This window comes from Lineus longissimus, chromosome 8 (genome assembly GCF_910592395.1).
Source record: "Lineus longissimus chromosome 8, tnLinLong1.2, whole genome shotgun sequence".
NCBI lineage: Eukaryota > Metazoa > Nemertea > Pilidiophora > Heteronemertea > Lineidae > Lineus > Lineus longissimus.
Genome location: NC_088315.1, coordinates 1,554,461 through 1,570,866, shown reverse-complemented (window position 1 = coordinate 1,570,866; position 16,406 = coordinate 1,554,461). Strand labels below are relative to the sequence as shown.

Here is a 16,406-nt window from a genome sequence, read left to right as displayed (position 1 = left end):
TTAATAACAAAATTCCACAAATCGAGAAAAATATGTTATACATTTTGGATAAGGCTTGGCACCATGGGCGTCTTTTATTATTAAATATTTGATAGAAACTTATTAGATTGCAAATTATTTTTAATGAGATTCCAGTATAACTTGCTACGACTTTTAGCAACTTGTAATGGATGTATACTTCTAGCAACATGTCATACTTGGAATTTAGCCGAGTTGGAAGTTAGGATAGCTTTGATAGATATTTCTATTGTTGGAGTCAACGCCATTTCGGCCCCCGCATTTTTCGTAAGGGTCCTTTACTTGTTGCTTGAGAGGCACTTTTTGTCCTAGCCCCACACGATTTGGTTTGGATTTGAGATATTACCAAAAGCATCACTTCTATACCGAACCGGTCGATCTGTGCCAATTATTTCCCTAACTTTTGCATTTCTTTTTTTATCAGGTTGTGATTTGGTTCGATTTGTTTTTATCGTATTTCGCAGGTAAAGTGCCGATAATTGAGAGTTCTACGATAATTGATTTGCCCTCAAACTTCAATCAAGAGAGAATGGGTGATGTTAGCAGAAGTGGATGAATAACCTAAACATGCGAAAGTTGAAAGAATGTGACATTGTGTCTTTTCAAATATTTGCTTTCAAATCTGTACGTCTTTCAATTGTCATCTCCACCTCGGGGTACACCGTTCTTTTTGCGATATTGCCTACCAATTAAGGCAGGCTCTTGTTGCTGCTAGTTGTCGTTAGCTTTCGCTAGACACATAATAACAGCTGTAGTTTATGTGCGAATCAGGGTAGTTCAACATGTCGTCAAGGCAGTGACACCACTCTGCTTGACGATGTACTGCTATTAATTCTCGCCAAGATAAGCGTTTATTTTGTGCGTCTAGAGTTGATTACAACTGGAGATCCTATGAATTTACTTCATGGCCTGTCTGTACTGAATTACACCACATCATGTGTGTTACACTTAAGGCCCCATTGTGCACGACCTAGCAAATGTTTTCTTCTACCTAACAACAGAGAACGACCCATTCACATCATATTATCTATTACATCACCTGAAACCAGTGCACGAATAACACCCGTTTCAATTGTTAGCGATCCACTGTACCTTCAGTTGTCGCACGAGGGTACACTGCATGTACTTTGCCAATTACCATTACACAGGACATCCCAAATACGCTATGACATCTCAGCATATACACAAGCAACCAAACAAAGAACTATTGCTCATTTTTTAAGTATTTTATTTCATTCCTACCGGTAAACATACATGACATACACAAAGAATATATAGACATCTAATGTACAGACTAGCCAACGGCTACCCAAGCTTGTCATCCTGAGTATCAGTCTAGGAGCACTGTCAAACATGCTATTTGCAGTACAATCTCACATGTTCCTATCTACTCCAAGTTGCCCAATATATCACTGGAACTTACCGGAGCTAACCAACATGTTCACTATATCATTAAGATTGGCAAAGACAGGCTGACATATCCATTTGTATCGTCAAATTCTCTGACCGAAATACCACACAAAATTCCGTAAACTGCAGGCCTAAAACTTACACGTATGATTGGAGCGACCACTCACACACATGTGTTCACCTTGCCCACAAGCCAGCAACTCACATTGAATGCATGGATTACGTAACGTCATAATCAAGGTGATATAAGTGAGGCGAACACTCACATTAATTTCTTTGACGAGGTTTAATCGATTGTCTACCTTCATGTTTGGTATCTCAAACACTTGATAAATTCTTGATTATCATTACAGGGAAACTCGAGTTGTAACACCAATGTGATCTCGATTCCAACTGCCTTTCAATTAAGCAATCACTTTTTCATCCCGAGCTTGTTCCTTCTCGATGCCTGTGATTGAATAAACCGTTTGAGAACTCTAACAGGGTTGGGGTTTTTTGTTCTCGCCTAAATGATATTGTCACTTGCAGTAGTTTTATTCACGATTGAGTGACCTCGCTTACTCCATCAGCTATTGACTGATAGTGTTTTTAGAAAGTGTATAACAGCTGTCAGCTTGCTGCTCTCAGATTGAAGCATTTCGATCTTCGAAGAGAACATCAATGAACTGAGGACTTCTGACGTAGGACGACTCTGATTGTCTTTAACGCAGAGTGTGACGATCTAGAGATGCTAATTTTTATGATAGAAATCATCCAACGTGTTAGTTGAAGTGGATGTCCCTTTTTTACGATATATGATTTTATATTTGTCGCTGCCTATAAAAGGTTAGCTCAAAGTGTTGGCAGTAAATGTTTTGCATCAGATCGTCACTAGCGGAAACTCGTAAAGGTTGATCTCTTCAGTACCTTATTTGCAAATGTACCCTTAGTCGGTTATCACCTTTCAAACGCTGTCTGGGTCCATGAACGTCATCTATCTTTTACCCTATAAAATAGTTTGTTTGATGTAAAAATGATTTTTTTTAGATCACTTGATAGGTTAGGGGTCGCAAATTCACTCACAAAAAGTGTTCAGCAACACGGTAGCTAATTGGCTACTCGAGGAACATCCAATCAATACACACCAATCAGATAGCGTCTTACAGTATGCAAAAGAGAGACAGTGCTTTGTATAGAAGTGATGCCTTAACTCTCTCGAGACAACAAGTTAACACGATACTAGATTCAACCCACACACAACAGGCCCAGATCCAGCGTTATCTAGAATCCTCTTTCTTCTTTATCAGCTTTAGTACATATATGGGGTTAATATTACAGAATGATCAAAGGGTGAAAGAATTTGACATTCAAGATCGGATTTGACATTTGGGCAATTCAGATTTGATACTGAAGATGAGAAACAGAAGAAGGGGTCCAGACTTGGGGGTCTCTACTGCTTGGAAGAGAGGGTTGACGGCTACAAAAAAATATCTTGGGCGAACCATAGATACATGCATGGAGACATAACCTGTACAACAACCATGAATTGGAAGCCAATTGGCTTTTTACTGGGTACATGTTATTCTATCCCAGTTTTTGTCAAGGTGGAAGTTACTCTGTTGATGTTAGCAGATTAAATTGGAGCAACCAGGTTCCACGAAAGGTAACAATAGAAAGAAACTATATGTCTTTATTAGTTGTTGTTGAGTATAGTTGGAAAAGATGGGTGAAACAAAGGAATAACCATCTAGACTTCACCTTTGATGGTAGAGCTTGCAAGTGATTTCAAACGGCATAATATGCACTATACCACAAAAGAAATCGTTCAATATCGTGATTGGCTCCTTTCACTAGGAAATGTTCCAAACGGTTATAAGAAATATCATTGCTTTGTTCTTCCTATTCAATATTGTAATGGGATCGTAATACCAAACGGATGACATTTGAAAGTTAATTCCTTTCCAGGACTTAGATCCTCTGACCAGCAATACTGCAGTTCCATCGCCCCCAGACCAGATATTACTTTCTTACTGCATTATCGAGTAAATAGCTGCCCTTTTCAAAGCATCAAGTCTTCTTGAGGAAGGCAAAATACATAGATCAATGAAGCCAAGTGTCGTTAAGAGAAATTGGCAAACATCACGACTGACCGTCTCAAATTATTTGTGGATTTGATGTTTTTCTTCCAGTGGTTGTTAAAATGATTGCGGGCAAGATGCATGACCTCAGCATATCTTAATATGGTATAACCTTGTTGATAATCTGTACAATACTGTAATAAATTTCATTGGCCGGAGTAGGTACGATCACCTGCAGTTACTGCATCAGTACGTTAGCACCCGTATCCCCGGGTCTGGTTTTGCCTCCGTGGATACGACTTAAAGAACCACTAGCGTTATAGATCGTACTAATGTTAGACAAGAATCCATCTCCATTCTCATCGCCTCTCTGCAGCCACAAAAAGTGAAATGTGAAGTGTTCTTCTGATCCATCAATATGTGTAGCACCAGCACCAGAAACATGATCAGCATAAGAAACCATTTCGTCACTAAGAAATGCATTAAAAAAACTAGAATTTAAGCATTCCAAACTCAATTGCTTGTGAGAAGAAAATTATTTGTTCGTGTTGTCGATTCTTCTTGTCTTGCCGTATTAACTGGACAAGCCAAGCCAAGAAATATGTGAATAGTAAGGCGATAAATGTAATGACAACTCCAAGTAGTCATGCCGATACAGTCCAAAGGAAACCGGTTTTGCTTTTTCATAGTGACAGTTTCATCAAATCGATGTTTTTCTCTTCTTGAGACAAGTTTTATTAAAATGTAAAAGAAAGAGTGTCTACATGATACGGGCATACATTTGATGTGAATGTATATTGATGCATTACGTGTGGATTATTTTTGCGAAGTGTTTGCAGTAGCATCATGCTGTTAGTATTCCGTGACTAATTCAAAACCGTGTCTATCTTGTTAAGAAATGTTTTGACAATACATGGGTTTCATGAATTTGAAATAATGCAGATTATCACAGTTGTAATTTCGCAATGTTAAAATGAAAGCAAACCTCACTATTGATTCTAACTGGAAGTAAAAGTGCCATGTTATGATCTACTTCCCGACGGGTGATCTCTCAGCGGTTAAGGTAGCAGTAGCAATTTAAAGTAGTCACTTGAAGCGATCATAAGCTAATTGGCGGTATGGGCGAGAGGTGCATATCCCGAACTCCTCTGAAGAGGAAATCATTGACGTTTCAATGGGTGATTATGCAGTGGAGTAGCAAGCATCTGATTCGTAACGGAAACCACAATTTCAAACTCACGTCAACTGGTTATTGAAATTTGGAACTCTTTTTAAATGTTGGCATGGTTGGAGATGTTTTGTGCGGTAATATTGAACACCAATGTTCGCTATCGCTAACCCTTTATCGGCAGTTTATTACAGTAACTATTGCTATCACGCGTATGCTAAACGTTAGTATAAGGTGATCAGATCTGGCATATACTTTGTGCCGATTCATAAATCTAGGCGTTCATTAACATTGACGTCGTAATCAACAATGAACTTCAGTCAATATACAGCAATATGTAACACAAAAACATTGAATACCTCAATCAAAATTATGAAGATATTTGACACAATATCCTTGAAAATGGATACACCAGAGAAAATCATTTTGAGAATATAGATCACAACAATTTTTTTAACTAATACGATTCTGATGTGTGCAACCTATCAATGCACTGCATATTCATGCAGTATGCACTAAAATGATGGTTCTCCATACGTGTGTACTAATTAGCCGTACACATTTCCTCAGTCGCCTACAGGCCAAATAATCGAAAAGGACAATGATATACTCATCAATAATTGGTTTACAGGCGATGCTGTTTCCGACTCCTACTATCTTCCTCAATCAATTAGTCTGGTGAAATCGACCAATAATGGACATGTGATATACAAGAATACAAATCAGCAATGGTAGTATGCGTTTCATACGTCAGTGCATGGTGCATGGGGTGGGGTACATTGAAATTATTGAGATCAAGTGGAGTCAGGACCCTAACTTTGATCACATTCGTCCCGGCCAATATCCGCATCATCGATAAGGCCATTCGTTCAAGCGAGACACAACTAATACCAGCACGAAATACCAAGCCCTGGGTGCAAAATGTACGCTTTTGATTGAAAGAGCGTGGGCGACAAAATGTTATGGAAGATCCGTGCTGTGACAGACTTGATGATAAGAGACACAGTGCTCCCCTGACAATATCAACTGGAATGAGACTGAGATTGCTCGCCACGGAAACTGTTTGCTGTCATGGACTCCGACCGGCGGCCATCTGAATCAGGATTGCTTTTTATCATTCAAACAGACGTATACTGTATGAGCGTGATTTTTGGGTATGTGACATTCGATTGCACTTTTACTTGCATTTTGACCTTTTAGCCGTTGGATAATAACAAATTTTGTACTATAAGTTAAAGAATAAAGGTGCATGCCCAGGTCGAAAATACAGATGAGAATTTTATGAGATAAGGTGTTCTTCAGTTTCGTGTACATGTACGTGTATATTTGTGACATGAATCTTGCTGGATTTAGTTAAAATCCTAAGTAAACTAAGAATCCTACAACATTCCTACATGGATCTTGTAATGAATGTGCATGCACATCTACACGAAATTGAATGAGATCTTTAGTGAGTCTTATCTGGATCTACGATCTTGGTGCATCATATTGGCAGTTGTGGACGTGTCCAGGATGTCGCACATGTACGTCCTTTAGCTTTGGTTCCGGAAGGCAAGGGAATTTATTGTGACACGAATGTTACCAAAGATGGAACGTGGGAGATGATATTTCCTCTTACCCTTTCGTTTATATAAGATGGCCACAGATAAGTATGCGAACAAGTTCGTGGTCGAATTATACAACTCGTCAGTTCTATGCAGTGCCACGCTGTTCTAACCCATTGATTTTTTTAGTTACTTCTAAATTTATACTCGATGCAAAAGGTCGGGTTGCTTTTATGGCCATATCACCGTAATCGAGTGTAACACACAATTCGGAATTTTGTATATCTTATTGCCTGGCAACAAAATGAAAAAATATAATTCGGATATAACCAAGAATGTGATCTTACGAAAGATGTTTTTCTAGAAGAAGTGATACAAAAATAACCTATGGCAAGAAATGTATATCATTTACAGAAGTCGTGGAAAAGGCCTGGCATAGACACAAATGTTTTCTCTTAGAAAAAAAGGTAATGGCAAAATCGTCAATATTGGTTTCTTTTCAGTATCTCTAGTCTCGGAGACTACTTTGCTGATAAAACATTATTATTACTTATTAAGGAACGATGTACGTCTTCTATCCTGACTCAAAGATATCATGAAAAAATGGTCTGCCCACCTTCATCCTCAGGTGACAGCAAAATAGAGCGACATTAAAGAGATGTCGCCCCAATTTATTCGTCTATTGGGGCAATATAGCTCAAAGAGCTAACAATTCTGACGACTTGGCAAGAATTCACCATTTTCGTTTATGGGAAGGCAAGACAGTATGCTCTGAGACGTTCAATGCGTTACTTGAGATAGCCCCGTAAAAGTCACTTTGAATTTCATTTCTCACGCGATTGTTATAAAGGTTTTTATGATCGTCAGAGTTGTTAACTAGGTCATCCTCCCTTTAACGTTACATCATCTCTTTAATTTGTTTCAACTTCCTTGATAGTCGATCAGAACCAATGATCTCTTGCTCTATCACCGTGACTCTTTCGGCTCAAAAGTACTTCGTATTTAGCCTTTTCTGAACCGACATTCAAAGTCGCTCACTTTAGAATCAGAGAACCTGCCATCAATGAATATCTATTTATTTTCAAGCAGTGAAAACTAGATGCTGTGCAAAAGGGCTTGGGCTGTTTATAAATAAAAGGCTAGGTTTGTGTCAAAGACCTTTGTAAACACTTTTAATGCAAAAGTCCGCAAACTTTGATCGCATTGGGATATTGTCAATGATACACGTCAGAAGCATGATACTCAGAATGGGTGCTCTTGTTGGAAATGTCGCTTGTCACACTGAAGACGGTTTGAATGTCAGATCCCTTTGATTCAGAAAGAGATCGTTTTTGTTATACACTGTATGCTGATATTGGTATTTGGAGGTATTTGTTCGAATGGTCATGCTATCTGATATCAACAGCTAATAACTTCTTTTAGAGGCGGATTTGAGCATATTATTCATATGTCATTCCCCCAATGAAAGGATACCTAGCATTTGGCAGCAGCAATGTTTGGTTTGGTATGTCTTGAGAGTCTCAGTAGCTGTTTTGTAGTTTTAGGTTTTAGCCCCCGACTCTGCCTTTCGCACACATCCATTCATTCTATTCTCAAGGTATCGTTGCGGCCATGACAACTATGAGTAGCCGCTGTCATCAAACAATTTATGGCAAGCTTTTAATTGCAACTTTTGTTTGATTGACTGACCAGGTTTGTGTGCTTTTGATACACTTGCTTTGAGACACAGGTTAATTCTTTGGTTTACTCTGTAGAAAATCAGGAAACATGTTGAACAAGTTTGGACTAGCTGCAATAATGGTTTTTGTGTTATCATTTTCAATACATGAACATTCAGTAAAAGCTTTTATCTCATTGTCGCATTGTTTGCAGCATCTGTTTCTGGACTGACTGTGGTTATACCATTTCTTTATGGGTGCCTCTCTGTGGTTCAACCTCAGTTAGAAGAAAACGCTAACTACTTGTTGAAATTCGAAATTGCCAATTTACTAACTAATTTTGTTGTTCCATAAGTACTACATGTCAACACTTTATATATTCAACCATGTTTTGATACTTAAGTTCCCAGCACTGTTATAAGCAAAGTAATATTTTATGGATTGTGTCCTTAGTATTATAACGTCGACTATACTTACCGATTGCCAGTTTCACTAATTCATGAAAAGTTGTTAAAGAGTTGGATGAAGTGGTCGTGTCAGTACATATCATACATTGATTACACAACCATGTTACTTGGCGGTATTGTGAGAGCTGACTGGCAACTTGGATTTTTGGCACTTTTGCAATATTGCTCTATCTAATGTAACCGGAGAATACTCTTGAAATCAAACTTTGACGTCCTGAGTTTCTCAAGAAACCGTGTGTAATTGGTGTAAGTTGATTACTTCTGGTTTTGAGAAAGTGAATAATATGCGATTTGACATTATATGTTAGAATCATCTCACTAGAATACTTTGCTCCAAAACCTCAATTATAAACGTAACCTGAGCACGGGATTAGTCACGTGGTGACAAATGCCCAATCAAGCGACAAATAGTTTCTAGCCACTAACTTTTTTTTACTTCCAGAAGAATTGCTTGGCAAATCTTCTTGAATTCTAAAAAATCTTTAGTACTGATAGTTAAGCGGTAACTTTTAGGATACATTTCTATTGTGATTCAAAATGAGAAAAACAAATTATCACCTCAACAGATAGAAAAACGATTATGTATCAAAAATTGGCTCCATTTCCTCGAAATCACGCCCGAGAATTAAAAATGGCTGACGAGATCCAGGGCAGCAGATGTTGTATAGCTTTCAATTATCATGTGACTCGTCACATTACTAAGTTATTGGTAGAAATGATGAGACTTCGGGGAGCCATTCAACCACTAAAACTGACGCTTCAAATATTCTATATATATATATGTACACGCATTAAGAGTAAAATGTAATTTGCGAGGATATTCAGGCTGTGGCGATACTAGTCACTTATTGGTGCTGCTGTATGGTGGTATATTTCTTCAAGGTCTGAGAATGATTAAAACGTTGTCGCGGGATTCGAACCTGCGCGGGAAGAGCCCAATATATTTCCAGTCGCTAACTTATTGAAAACGACCACACATTTCGTTATAGGCCTTTCCTGGCCTAGGCCCGTAGAAATGGTGCATTTTGTCAATACAAGGGTCACAAATGTGGCGTACTTTCCCCAAACTCCAAGCTTTTTATGAAAGCTATGTCTCTCTTCTCTATTAACGCGGGATTCCCGGAATGTTTACTGTTTCTCATTGTGCTTAATAATGGCTAGATGACCGCCACAATATCAGTCTGGGTTTAAAACCTCAGCTAAACAAACCATATCCATCACCTTGGAGGCGCACAAACACACTGTAACCATCATAAAGCAGGCTTCATCACTTAGTTTAATTGGATGGGAAGCAGTAGGCGTGGGACGGTTTGGACCCATCATAACCAGACACTGATTCCAATACCTTATCCTCAATCAATCTAACACTATTCATTTATTATTGATGCTGTGCTTTCAGTGGTGAAATGCCCTCTCTTCTAGTCTTGGTTTGAGCGTGCAATGGCCTCTCCTCAATCACCAAGTGCACTGAACTCTCAACATGATGCATTACGGGTAGAGTGTTATACGAGACATTAGAATTTCCATTTGAGAGTTCAAAATAGCCACAAATTGGGGCTGGATGTTAAATAAATATGAAAACGAGCATTAAGGGTGAAGTAAGTAGTCTATCAGCATCCTTACATGGTAAATATATAGAGAGGAATGAAATATTTAAGAGATTTCTGGGGCATTGCTGGGTTTATGGTCTTTTTTCGAAGGGTTTTTTTCTCATCAGTAAGTTACGAGTACGTTTTTAACTTTGTGTACCTACAATTTACAATGTAGAACACACACCCTTACTAAAAGCCATTCGGTGGATTTTTAATACCTACTTCTGAAGAGCTGCATTTATCCCCGAATTAAAATGGCTTGTATAGAAAACTGTTTAAGACATTTAGTAACTAAAAATCCATATCTTGTGGATTGTTATTGTTTCAGCAGTGTTATGCTAGAGACATACTCAAACATAGTTCTTACCGCTTGCGTACAAGTGTACGTTATGATTCAATCAACTTAACAGTTAAGCTTTTATCTTAAACAATCTCCATGTATATATGTACATAGCATGTCACTGAAGAGGGTTAAGAAGTGCAAATTACGCGAGAATGGTGAATGGTCCAGCCTTAATTATTCCATCTTATGAATTTATAAAGTTAGTCCAGGGAAACTTGAATGAGGAGAGACATAGACATTACTATATCACATAACTAATGGATCAATAAAGAGTAGCACAACGATTTCGTTTAATGATTCATTGCAAAGGATGACTTCCACGATCTATATTAAACATCATTTTTCACCAGTTGGTCTTAAATCAATGCAACCAGTTTCTAAAACGTGAAAAGATGAATCTATAATATATTATCATGTCACGAGTGGGTATTGCATAGTAGTAATTAGTGTAATAGGTTAAATGTTCTTAGATGGATCGAGGTATTGAAACATGAAAAGTGTTGGTGGAAAAAATATGATTGTGATGCGTTCGTGCTAGCAGCTACCCTAGGTCTAGAATCCAGATGAGTTTCCTTTGAAGATCTCATACCGTTTCGTACATATGCATAGTGCATCGTTACAAGATTCCTGTACGATTCCCTAAAATGATCTGAGCTAAATATCTTACAATTGACATTTATTACTGGTACCTCAATGTCAAAATCAAGCAACGGTCAGTCGCGACCCCAACTAGGATTTACTTTTTGATATATCCTCTGATCACCACTTTACTCTCACCGCCAAATATGACGATATTGCTAAAGGCCAGATTCTCCTCCCCTCAGTTACAACTCGGCTACTGTGAAGAGTCTAGACTACGACCACGAGTAGATCACGATTGCCAATTATCGCGAGATGATCAGATAACCAGGCTAGGAGATCACGTTTATCCACACACCAGTAGCGATTATGGTATTCAATATTAGCAATAGTACGATCATTTAACTGCGATGAGCACTTGTCAGATTTCGCCAACAAGTTAATCTGGGTCTGGATTGGTGTCACATTGAAGGCTTAGGCATGATAAGATGTACCTAGTAAGCAGATACGGAGTCTAAGATGCTGATACTGAAAATCTGACTAATTCCCGAAACTTGGATATCAGCAAACCGTAAAAGAACTACCAAACAGACAGGATGTCAGTTGATTCAAACAATATTTCCTATGATAGAGTGACATTTAAGAATCATTCATAGAGTGCAATAGCTATCATACCCAACGTTTCGCCACAGTTTTACACACCTTTACTTTACTTTTTTAGTTTAAAAAAGCTGATCTCCTTTAGTATGTATGGTTTAAGACAAAACAGTGGAGGGCGTATTTGACATTGGGTCGATCGTGAAAATTGCAATCAACGTGTTTACGACATATTTCAGAAGACAAGAGTAATTGAGTTGTCACCATAGCGTAAGACTTGTCTCTCTACTGATGAAAAAATGAAATGTGAGAACTTGATTCGATAAATAACTAAAAAAATTCGTCCCTGATATAGATAGTGAGCTGTCAACGTTTAAGTAAAAATTGGCCAGTACGGGGATCGAACCCGCGACATTCGCGTTATTAGCACGACGCTCTAACCAACTGAGCTAACCGGCCAGTTGTTATTCACCTCTCTTTGACCAACGTTGTATGCCTTCATGTGACTCCTTTGAGTGCATTTCAGGAGATTAACTAACAAATTTAATCTGATTGATAACACTAATAGAATTTATATTTTGTTTCTAAATTGTATATACAAATGCTGAAGAAATGTGTGAGCAGCATTGATATTTGATGATAATCAACGTCGTTATATCGTATTAATCCGGCTCCTTTCTCATTAATGACTTGGCGGACGGACAAACCATATCCTAATTTTTCTGCGGCGTTTTCTAAATACAAAGTTGCATTCAATTAAACACGTTCAAAAACACCCTCCTCTTGGTTTCAATTCAACTTATAGAGATGAATAGATGACAGAATTCAAACACAAGATCAGTTTGGGTCGACAGGCATGTACGTGCATAATGCTAACTTCAGAAAATGTTATTTATTAACTTTTTATCTGTTTCATGATGATCACACATACTCATCTATACCACTTGTGCTCTTATTACTTGATGACCCATATTTATCTTTTCATTTTCTTTTAACTTATCTGTAAACTTTTTAAAAAGGACTGACAAAAAACTCAATTGATAATTTGCGTAACTCACTGTTGTTGCTATAGAAGAACTAACAAAAACTTTAAAAAGAAGATACTGATTGTTGTCTATGATTGATGCTTCTCAAATTATACTGCTTAAAATCAATGCAACTACGCCGCTGACCATTACACTGGATATATTTGAAAATACATGACGTACATGTACGCGCTTGGGAAATCATTTCAAAATAGAGCTGCCCAAGGCAACAGTGCTGCATGCCATCTTCTATGTACCTTGGAATGTCTTGTGATTTAATTGTCATCAACTGGCCATCCTTTCGATATCAGACACATGGTCAGCATACAAATCTCGCTGCCAGACAAATTGTCTCTCCCATCAGGACATCTGAAGCCTTACGACAGCTCCTGGCATTATCAACGTTGATCCGTAATGGATCATTTGTTAATTCGATACCACACAACAACTAACCCCTTGTTACGAGTTACTTTGGACGGATTTTCCTTGTCCACGTCAGGTTTTCCATGAGCTTGAAAACATTTTTTTGGGGGTGGGGGATACGTACCACCAAATTTTCATGATCATTTTTGTTTTTGCGAAAAATAGTTTTATACAAAAAAATGGAAAAAAATCATCGGTCAGTTGGCAATAATGCCATTGGTGTCCTACTTACCAAGCAACATACAATCGTAAGAGTGAACGATCACGACCTGCACAATGTTCTAATGGAATCATTACTGAAGAATTTTTTTTAAGTCGCTGGAAATTCTTAGAATCAGATAAAAAGACAAATTAATGATAAAAGCCTACCTGCCGAGTACGGGAGTCTGATGTTTGAGATTCTGAGCAAATCGCGATGACATGCTTTTACCGAAGAGACGTCAACCTCTTATAACTCTCACGCCTTTCTCGAGATTGTCATCTGAGAAATCCTGGACGCAACAATCTTATTAGTACGAGCGATGAGTCAATATATGTATCACAATATTCCTTGAATATGGTCCCTAATGTCCAAACTGGTCAAAAATATATCTCACATCTGTCATAAAGTGTTCACAACTTCACCGCATTTCTTTGTCCCAAAACTAAAATATCCGACTAAAAATATAAAAGCAACAGAACGCTACGACTACGATACCGAAATCCTAAGCGCAACTTATTGATAGTATGTAACTTAGCGTCCACTCACACGGAGGAACAGACCGCTGGCTTCACGTTCTGCTACTGAGTGTTATCAACTCCGAGTATGTATAGGCGTTCCCGGCGCATCGACCTAACAAACTCCTCATGAGAAACTTCAAGTTGGCTCTCCCGCGTTCTGCCGCCCCTACACAAAAATCTGTCAATGTTAACCTAGCTACCGGAAGCTTTTTGGCGAGATGAGATTATGATGTTATAGGTGTGATGACAGATGCTTTGTGATGTTCTCGCAACCGATCAATGATGCGAGCATTTAAAGCGAGGGGAGAAATCGTCGAGTTGCGGAGGTGTAACAACGAGGTGTAATGGATGTAATTGGTGATTCTGGTTGTCGAAGTTAGATATATGCATCATGACGTCATGGTCACGTGGTGAATCAGATAACTGGCCGATCTCTGATTCTAGAATGCAACTCGTTTATTGGAAATGATGCTATCAAATATCCCTGCCCGGCACTTTTACCATGGTTTCTTTTTAATACGAAATATTTTGCTTCAGAAGTGGATATATCTGGCTTTCTGTAAAAGGCCAATCTAAGAGAGAAAATGAAAGCGGATTTTGTGGGCAGTACGATTTCTTGGAAACTGGGATAAAGTAGGGGTCGGTAACGGAGCACGACCTTGTTCATGTTTCTGTTCGTTAGCGTTTCTGCGCTTTAAAGGCCTTATTCTTACCTTTAGAGTTTTCCATAGAGCTTGTTGTAGAGCTATCGCTTGTAATACAGCAGAACTAGTAATAGTTGGCGTGACTCAGACAGGCCGCTTGAGAGATGGCAACCAACGCAAGATCAGTCATCGAAACGTGTGGCCCCTCGTGGACAGTTAGGTTGTCGGTGCCAAAGGTTGATTCAGTCAGATGATCTCATGGCAAACTTTGATTACGACGCTCATTTGTATTCGCTTTGAGTAGGACTGAGTATCTTTTAGCTCACCATCTTGTATTGTTGTTATCTTTGATCTTGAAAAACCGTTTTCTAATACATCTGATTTCGGTAGAATTTGTTAGATCACCCTGTGTAAGCATGCTTGCTAAAGTGACCATCCCAAACAATGCCACACAGAAATAGATATATTATTGATCAGTCCAAGTCATGGTCCAGTGTCCTGCCGCCGATAGTGCTGTGCATTTTGGAAGCTTTTCGGCCAAGGTTACATTTAATGGCCCATGGAAGGAATTACTTGTGCATAGCGGATATTAATTAAAAGCATAATTAGTTCGAGCTCTATCACATAGCAAAGTGGAACATTTCGATCAGAATGACTATTTGCAAAAAGCTATTTGTTGGCGGCGAGAGAAGATATGTGATGTGGTGACGACTGAAACCAGATAGAAGAAAACTGAAGAATGATCTTATTCAAGAACCTCAAAGAATTTTATCGAGATTTTTTACTGTCCCACACTGTGAATACGTTGCTTCAGCTTCTGTTGGGTTTAGTCATAAGTTTGCAGCCAGTTCCAACGCATTAGTCATTTCACATTCACCAGGGAGTACCTGTTAGAGTGAACATGACGCAAAAGATAAAGCAGTCCCTTGATCCTAATCATGATAAAAGTGTTGACCCGGCCGACCTGAAGCAATCAATTCAGCATATGTCAACCTGGAGATCTGATCAATTGAGAGGGAATGAGATGTGAAACACCGCTATAGGATTTCCGGAAGAGAAGTTTGGCATTTTGGACGAAGGTCAACGTCTCAAGGTGAAATATCAAATTGTCGCAGACACGGCATGGACTTTCGATTAGCAGCCGCTGGTAACGGGATAGAACTATGTTCCTTTCGCATTGCTGTTGTGATTTTCTTCCGAGTCAAGCGGTAGCAGCGCTAGGGATTCCATTCTACGTGGGCTGGATCAGCTGAAAAAAGGACTTTTAAAGGACCATCCTGCAACTAGACAGAGATGATAAGTGATAAAGCGTTTACGTGGGTTAGGCTAACGACGAGAAAGGGCTCACGGCCTGATCCTCTAACTGTAATGAACATTCGAGAGAGGTAAAAGCTCGGCCACCTGGAAGGGAGGATTGGAAGTGCTGATCATGCTTTTATGAAAGTAACAATGACAATATGTTCACTGTACAGCAATCGTTTGTTTGTGAATGTTGCAACCTTCTCTTCAAGAGGCAAAGCACACATCAATATGAGACTTGGAGTGGGCGTGTTTTTGGTTTCAAGAAGGAGATTAGCCAAACATCCCCAATGTGTCCAACGATTCCCTATGTAGTGAAGGCATACATGCCTCATTGGATTTTTAAGTCACTTTATGACATACACGACTCTAATCGCATCTGAAGTATCGTTTTGAAAAAGTTGAAAGAATGACATTATACTCCGTGACTACATAGCCCGAAGTAGAAACCGTGTTGATCACATGGTACCGCTTATAGCGAGAAGTAAATTATGAATGTGAAGACCCACACCTTGAAAAATATTGTTATGTTTCCCCAACTGAAATCGGAAAGATCCCACGTGATCAGATCCAGAAACTTGAAAAGCTCCGAACATTTTTTATTTGCAGAATCACATCCAAACCAAATGCCTAGACATCCCCCCCATTAAATCATCCCCACGTTTCTTCAGCGCCCATAAGCAACGAACAAATCATCTTCATTCCACAACCAAGTCACACAACCACATATTTTCACATCAACGTACAATTAGCCATAACAGATAAAACACCTGATCCAAAGGACAATACATCACTAACAAAGTGGCTGCAGGAATTCGCGTCAGGTTTTCTAGGGGCTCTTGGGTTCTGGGGTGTCACCTTT

The 16,406-nt window shown here is 38.8% G+C and overlaps 1 protein-coding gene and 1 non-coding gene across 3 annotated transcripts in view; both read right to left on the bottom strand.

The window, feature by feature from the left end:
- LOC135492300 (vesicular glutamate transporter 1-like) overlaps window positions 1-16,406 on the bottom strand; it is an 87,334-nt gene that overhangs the window by 24,530 nt on the left and 46,398 nt on the right. The window contains exon 1 of one of the 2 annotated variants that reach the window (XM_064778675.1): window positions 13,251-13,935. The exons of the other annotated variant lie outside the window; for it this stretch is intronic. Within the exon in view, the coding sequence (XP_064634745.1) occupies window positions 13,251-13,303 (53 nt within the window). The 5' untranslated portion in view covers window positions 13,304-13,935. Of the gene's footprint in view, window positions 1-13,250; window positions 13,936-16,406 lie in introns of those variants that run through there. 2 annotated transcript variants of the gene reach the window in all.
- Window positions 11,819-11,892, bottom strand: Trnai-aau (transfer RNA isoleucine (anticodon AAU)). Its single transcript has one exon. It is a non-coding gene; the product is annotated as a tRNA-Ile (tRNA).